Source organism: Petaurus breviceps, unplaced genomic scaffold (assembly GCF_028583685.1).
Source record: "Petaurus breviceps papuanus isolate PSGF00001 unplaced genomic scaffold, PetGlider_PUasm1.0 220, whole genome shotgun sequence".
Classification (NCBI taxonomy): domain Eukaryota; kingdom Metazoa; phylum Chordata; class Mammalia; order Diprotodontia; family Petauridae; genus Petaurus; species Petaurus breviceps.
In genome coordinates, this window is record NW_027185876.1 from 5,082,978 (window position 1) to 5,090,842 (window position 7,865).

Consider the following 7,865-nt stretch of genomic DNA (forward strand, 5'->3'; position numbering starts at 1 on the left):
ATTTCCACATATATATGGGGGTCATTGTGTATTTCAAGGTAATGTAAGAGCTATTGGGTATCAATACAATTGATTGGATTAACTATTAAGACCAAATTAGAGGTTTTTATTTGGGGAAAGGAATGGTAGTGTGAGAGGTAGCAAAGGGTTAAGTTTCTACAGAACTGCAAGAATTGCTGAAACAAGACTACTGATAAAAAGTACCAGACAGTAGCCTTGGGAAGAAGTTGGGTTCCCAGTTCCTAGAGAACTTCTAGATAATACTAAAAATGAAATAATGTAGAATAAAAGGAGTTGGCAGCAGCAGGTGGATTTGAGCAATCAGAAGCAGACAGTGGCCTTGGGACACTCAGGCCCAGATAAGGACACATCCAGGTTGGACTGAAGGGGGTTCAGTATTCTGGGGTTGTTACTGTGCTTGCTTGGTGGACCTCATGTATTATGTATGTTATCTAACAAAATTAGAGCATCATTAGTAATAATTGGGTAATGGATTGAGATTGTTTTGTGCCGATTGGTTGGCATTAAGAAGACTGTGAGCTTGCCTTACCAACCCATGGTAAGGTGGGACAGTTGAGAGGGTGTGGAATTCCCATGTCAGGGTTTTACAATCATGCTTTTGCCTTCTGTAGGGTGCTTCTCCATTCTGGCCCTTTGTTGAGTTGGGGATGCCTTTTCTCGCAAGATCATAATAAACTCCTTTCTACTTTCTACCTTAAGAAGCCTTTAAGTTTAATTTGGGCAAGGGTCTTTACTGTCCCACACACTTCCCTTGTTCTCGACACCATGTTTATTCCAATGTGTCCTGGGATCTGCCCATGAGCCTTGGATCCTGCTTATGCATTCAGAGTACTTGTCAGAGGCTAACCTCAAGGCTAAGGAATAACTTCGCCTCACAGATGCTAGAAATGCTGAACTACAAATTTTAGGGGCACCTGTAATCTGAAGCCAGCCTTCTCTAAGACCTTGATTTCTCATTCCTACCACGCTGAAGTCTAATGACTAAAGGTCACTGTGAGTCACTGCAAATGAAGAAATTGTGTCTTTCTCAGCATCACCCACCTGTCAAGTGGATAAAGGGGAAATTCAAACCCAGATCTTCTTGATTCCCAATTTTGCAGTCTGTGAACTATGCTATGCAGCAAGGAGAGAGGCTTTGAACATTTCTGAAGGTCACCAGTGGGGCCACAGACCCATACATAAAGATCCCTACTGGCTGCCTATTGCGTTAGAAAACCACAAATTGACATTACCTATGTTTCATTTTATTTTTACTTATTTTGCTCAACATTTCCCAATTACGTTTTAATCTGGTTTCAGCAGCACTCAGGGAGTTCTGCAGGCTTTGAGTCTGATGCCTCTGCACTAGACTAGCTGGAATCCTGGTAGCCAAATGACCCCCGAGCCATTTCCTTCAGGACAATCTGGAAATCAGGAAGAAATTCCAAGGATACTGTGGTGCTAGGGCAGTTGGGTGCTGGGAAAGAGTTTTTAAAGGCTGCCACCACAGGGGAATATATGCATAACAGCTTTCTGTTTAATCTTCATTCTTCACATTGTGTCCATCCCTTTCTTAAGACTAGACAATCAACAAAACCATAAATCAAGCCAGGATTTGTGGCATTTGCTGATTTCTGAGGTGTAAATGTTCCCACTGGAAATTGAACAATCAGCTCTTGGCAAGGGATGTAGTTCTAATTCCCCTCCCTCTTCCCACCTCCAACCCCTTCTGTTGACACCTTCACTGTTTCGCTCCCTTCCTAACCTTCTCTCCCCTTTGGATCTGTAATGGACTGGTCTCTTTCTCATTTAAGTGAGAGAATATCTGTACAATGCTTGAGAACTTCAAAGCTAGTATGTATCATTTATTGTTACTATTGCTATTAACACTCTAACCCACAAACTCTTCACATTCTCTCTCTAATACTCAAGGCGATAGCTTCACTCATTGAAGAATTCCCTGGATTCAGAGGAGATGCCCTAAGCCAAATAGACTTCTCCCCCAGTTTCACTCTGATCTCCCCAGAACTCTTTATAATTAATACCCAGGAAGGTAAAGCTACAAGGCTGCAAGAAAGTTACAAAAAGATCATTTATCTAGTCCCTCCCTTTCATTTAAAAAGTATTTACTTTTATTTCACAACATTCAGTTTCACAGTCCCTTGAGTTTCAGATTTCCTCCCCTTCCCTCTCTTCCCCCCCCCCCCATGGTGGCATACAATCAAATATACCTCCCCTTCATTTTACAGATCAGGGTAACTGAGGCTTGGGTCTTAAGTGACCTCCCAAGGGCAAATCACTGTCTGTGACTTAAGCAGGTCACTTAAGCTCCCTTTGCCTCCGTTTTTTCATCTATTAAAAAAAACCAGGGTTGTTGTGAGGAAGAGATAATATAGTAAAGTGGCGGGCATATAGGAGAGGTGAGCTAGGGGGAGGCATAGCAGTCATAGGAGAAGCCGTAGTAATACAGTTAGTAGTGGTCGCCTTCATCATCATCATCATCATCATCATTGTGGTGTCTTCATCTCAGAACCAGGATTAGAGTTTAGGGCTTCTGGTAACTGATGTTTGATAGCAATCCATGATGAAATGTGAAGGGAAGCTTGTTTCTTTTTTAGAGTTAGAGCTGAAAAGGACTTTAAAAGCAGCTAGGTATCTCAGTACATAGAGTGAAATCAAGATAACCTGAGTCCTCATTCAGCCTCCAACACTTGCTATGTCTGTGATCCTTCACACATCACTTAATCTATGTGTCTCATTTTCCTCATCTGTAAAATGGGGGCACACAGAGCATATATATATATATATTCATATTTACATACATATATACACACATATATTTGTGTCGAATGGTAGGTATCCCTGGGGTGTTGGGGGGGAAGGAAGAACAAAGGGAAAAAAAGAAAAAAAAGAAATTTATGTGATAATTTTATTACATTTTTAAAATAGTAAGTTGTACATAATAGGTTTGCAATTTCATGTGCAATCATTTTTTAATACTATGTTATGGAAATGCTTTTTTCTTCCATGAATTAAAAATAAAATAAATAAAAATTTAAAAAATAATCAAATGAGACACAACATAGAGGTTAAGCTGTGTATTTTTTTTCCATATCTCTCTTCTAGACTGCCTTCTAGTTTTATCCATTTAGTGGTTGTCTTATTTAAACATTCTTCTTTACCAGAAGCCCCAATTCCTGCTTTCTAGCACAGTGGTAACCAACAGTTAGAAAGACCCAAGTTCAAATCAGATTTCAGGCACCTACTAACTATATGGCTCTGGGCTGGTTATTTAACCTCTGCCTCAGTTTCCCCACCCATAGAATGAGGATAGTGATGGTGCCTACCTCCCAGGATTGTTGTGAGGATCAGATGAGATGAATATGCAAAGCACTTTGTAAACCCTTAGAGGGTTATATAAATACTAACTGGTCATTATTAGTATGTATTCCAACCCTTTCATTTTATAGAAAAGGAAATTAAGTAAAGAACTTGTCACCTATGACCCCACAAGTAGTTAGTTAAGAGAGACAGGACAGCACTCTTCCACTGTATCATGGTGCCTGATTGGAGGGAATCTCTTCAGTGATCTGTTTCAGAGTGGATTTACAGTTATTTTACAGGGCATATTAAAAGTACGGTTCCTTTCCCTTTCCTCTCTAGCATTACCAACAAGATGGCTTTCCAGAGACTGAACTGCACACATTTATGTCTGAATGCAAAGATCTGCCCAACTCGGGTAGATACAGGTTGGAAGAGGAGAACAGAAAGTCTCTCTTCTGCTGCTGTAAATAGTAAGTCTCAACTTCCTTGGTTTCCATAGAGTACAAAGTGATGGGTAATTTGGAGATCACCACCTGTGGTGGAAGCAGGATCCCTGTTCTCTGAGATACTAAGTTGCTGGGTTACACGTGTTCATTTACAAGAACATCTGTGCTATTAAAAGGAGTAGAATGGTCTGGGGTTTTGTGAGTGTTATGGTGGGATGCCCTTTGAAGGAGAAAAACACTGTTTCTTTTTAATAGTCAAAGATTACCTTATTTTAAGGTTTGCTCTTTCTGCCATATTTCATACTCATTCTTTTCTAGTTGCTAATTCTGTCTTATTTCCTACAAATGTCATTGCTCCTTGACCCCCCCCCCCCAACCCAGGACCCCCTCCGATCAAATGCAAATGTAAGAATGTAAATGAAAAGATGACTAACAGGAAAAGTACATGTTCCTGGTGAACGTTTGCATGAATTTTCTCCCATCAGCAGGCTTTGATGATCAGAAATGTCATCTGAGAAAACCAAAACAAACTAGAAGCCACCACTAGGGTTTGATTTGAGCCTAAAGCCTAAGCTCCCAATTTTGAGGAAGCCAGGGAATAAGGCAATTCATAGCATTATAAGTGGTAGAAATGGAATACGAAACCTTTTTTTTATTGAGAGATAGGGAAACAGAGGCCAAGAGAGGGAAGGTGACTTAAAACACTTTCTATCTGGGCTCAGCGCTGGTGAAAACAGTATACTTAATGATTTTTCCATATAAAGGAGTTTCTTAGCACTTCAGCTTCATAGAAAATATTAAGATTTTAAATTATTTTATTTTTAATTTAACAGCCATTTCTATAGTGCAATAAAAAACTGTTTGCACATGAAACTACAAATCTATTAAGATTTTTACAAGTAAATATTTTTCCTGTGGTTGGGATGAGTTGAGAGTAGAGTAGAGATTCTCTGGTTATTAGTGTTTTGGGACAACAGACATGTTTTAAAAGATAAATTATCAGGGTTACTTTACAGGACTTTACCTTTTGAAATAAAAAAAAAAGTTGGCTTCCCATTTCTGAGATTCCTGAAAACATCTGTCTCAGGAAAAACAAAGACACAAAAATAATTTAATTTTTAGTTTCTCCTTATATTCTCCTGTTGATTTTGAGGAGGAGCATTTCCTAAGGGATGGGATGCCATTTATTAAAGTAGAAACTAATTTGAGTGACTTTCAAATGGTAAAATAAGGAATTTCTTAAGTGGGAAAGTGGGTTGTTTGGTTTTTTTTTTCCAGAGAAAATTGACAAGCTCTATGTATATTTTATCTTTAAAGGTCTTAATGATGAAATCCTTGAAGCTGTGAAATCTCCATGCTATCATCAAGTATTGAACATCAATAATGACCAAATGTTTCTGAAATGGAAGGTTGTGAAGGAAAGTGAATGTAGGATTTTGTGTGTGTATGTGTGTGTGTGTGTGTGTGAGGAAAAGTAGAAAATTAATATATATCTCCTTCTGGTTGCATTTTCCTAGGCCTGTAAGTTCTGATCATGCATACATACATACATGCATACACACATACATGTATACATATATGTGTGTGTCCTATAGGTTCTGATGTTTGTATTATAGTTATTGTTAGAATTTTACAAAGATGGAGTAGGTGTTTTAAAATTGTGTTGTTCAACTTGATGGAGAGGCCACCTGGCATAGGAGATGACGTCTTGGTCTTGAGAGTCAGTAAGGCCTACCTCTGAAGCATACTCATTGTATGACCATAAGCATTTCACTTAATCTCTCACTGTCCCAGGAAACTTACCATTTTTTTAGATTCCAATTTTGTTTTATTTTCAATTCCAAATATTCTTCCTCTCCCTTTCCTGCCCTTACCCACTGAGAAAACAAGAAAAAGTGAAAACCATTACAGATATGTATATAGCAAGATTACAAATTACAGGAGTTACCAACCTAGACTGTTGGAGGAAATTTACACACTGGGAAACCATACCAATGAGGAAGATAAAAATCATCTGATGAGTCTGTCTTGGCTCTCTTTTTTCCCCCTAGGGTCTTCTGGAGAAGGAGCAATATCTACAGAAATGACCAAGGTTTGGGTGGAACAGGTTCAGACAGAAAACATTGGCTTTAGAGATATAGTAAGTGCCCAGAGAACTAGGGCTAAAAGGGCTAAAAACTAAGTTTTTGTCTTTGGATACCCAGGATCTAGAAAAGTTCCTGGCACATACGCCTTAGGGATAGGGAGTGGCCCTGTGATTTCATCAGTCTAGGGAACACGGAGATGAAGAAACTCCCCCTACCAATGTAGATTAGCACCTTCTCTGAAATTTAAAATCTTAGAGAACTGCTCTATAGCATTGAGAACCACAGGACTTGCCCAGGGTCAGTCAATTAAGTATCAAAGGTGAGACTTGAAACCAGATCTTCTTGGCTTGAAGCCTGTTCTTTATCTAGGCTCTTTCACCTGGCACATAGACAGCATTTAATAAATACTTTTTGAGTATAATTTGACTGAATTATAAGCTTGGAATTTTGATTACCCTTCTGGGGTTAAGCTTCTGGTTGGGGAACACGTTACCTTGTTGGGTTTATTTTTTTCTGCATTCCACTCATTACTCCCTCCCCCATTCTCCAAGCTCCCTTAAAATGGTAGGAGGCCATGATAAGGGGAGAACAACAAATTTCAGTAGCAGCGTCCATTGCCAAGAGAGGTGATGGGTCTCATAGGCTGAGATTCTGCCCAGGGATTGTGGGACTGATCATTGAATACATTTTAAAAATTGAATTCAAACTGAAATGTTCCAGTGTGGAATGGTGGGTGAATAATAACAATGGAATAATAATAATAACTAGCATTTAAATAGCACAAAGTTCTTTTTTATTTATTTTGTTGATTTTATTATTAATTATTTTAACTGTGCTAAGAGTTTTACTAATATCCCATTTTGTTTGATTGAATATGTATGAGAGAGGTGACATATTGTCATCCCCTAGGGCTATGGAATGATGCCACCTTTTCCTCAGGCACCAGCTTCAAGGAAACAACAGGATGCGTTAGCTATATGAGCAGCCCAATGAGAATGTTGCCATCCTTGCCAAATGGTAGAAAAGACAAGTTTCTTGGAGATGGGAGATAGATTTGGAATTCTAAGGTCGTGTCAGCCTCCTGTCTGGGAGGCCAGCAAGCAGAGTGAGTTTGAACAGGCTTAGACAGGTCTGTTGTACTGGGGGAAGGCAGGAAAATGGGAACCTAGGGAAGCTGTAATTGCTTTTGAACAACTTGAGCCAGGCCTGGAGTCAGGAAGGTCATCTTCCCTGAGTTCAAATCTAGGCTCAGGTGCTTACCAACTGTATGGCCCTGGAAATCACTTAGCCTTGTTTGCCTCAGTTTCCTTAACTGTAAAATGAGCTGGAGAAGGAAATTACAAACCACTTCAGTATCTTTGCCAACAAAACCCCAAATGGGGTCACAAAGAGTTGGACACAAATGAAAACGACTGAATAACAACAAAGCAGAGCTGCAGGACAATATGCAGCACTTAAAGCTGCCTCCTTTCCCTTTGGTTTCTTTAGCCCTAAGGGGTTGAGCCAATGGACATACTGCAGTGGTTGAGAGTTTGAGCAGGTTCATAAGCTCACCTGAATCCAAACTAGCGTCTCAAATGAGATAATGTTTGCAAAGCACTCAGCACAATGCCTGGAACATACTAGACTTGTTCCCTTCCCTCTCTTTTACCTTCCACTGACATCTCTGTCCACATACACACGTATAGTCCATGCCAAGTCAATGTATGGGAAAATAGAGTTCATTGACCTAAAGCTAGAAAAAGAGAAGTTCAGGTTTGTCCTACTGTATGCACTGTTTGGTTTTGTTTTTGTTGATCTGTGATTTCAACCATGTAAGGCATTCCTGGTGTAGAAACTTCCTGTCTCAATATAGATTGGCAGTTCTTCCGTAATTTAAAAGAGTTGCCTGGGGACTAAGAGGTTAAGTGATTTATCCAGGGTCACATAGTTACTGTGAGTTACAGTCACGACCTGAACCCTAAACCCAGGTATTTCTGATTCTCAGGATAGACACTGCTTCTCTATC

At 39.5% G+C, this 7,865-nt stretch overlaps 1 protein-coding gene across 1 annotated transcript in view; it reads left to right on the plus strand.

Annotated features, from left to right (window-relative positions):
* Positions 1-6,280, plus strand: part of MCOLN3 (mucolipin TRP cation channel 3) — a 43,414-nt gene extending 37,134 nt beyond the window's left edge. The window contains exons 12-13 of the mRNA XM_069094589.1: positions 3,664-3,794; positions 5,088-6,280. Of these exons, the coding sequence (XP_068950690.1) occupies positions 3,664-3,794; position 5,088 (132 nt within the window). The 3' untranslated portion in view covers positions 5,089-6,280. The remainder of the gene's footprint in view (positions 1-3,663; positions 3,795-5,087) is intronic.
* The last annotated feature ends 1,585 nt before the right edge of the window (positions 6,281-7,865 follow it).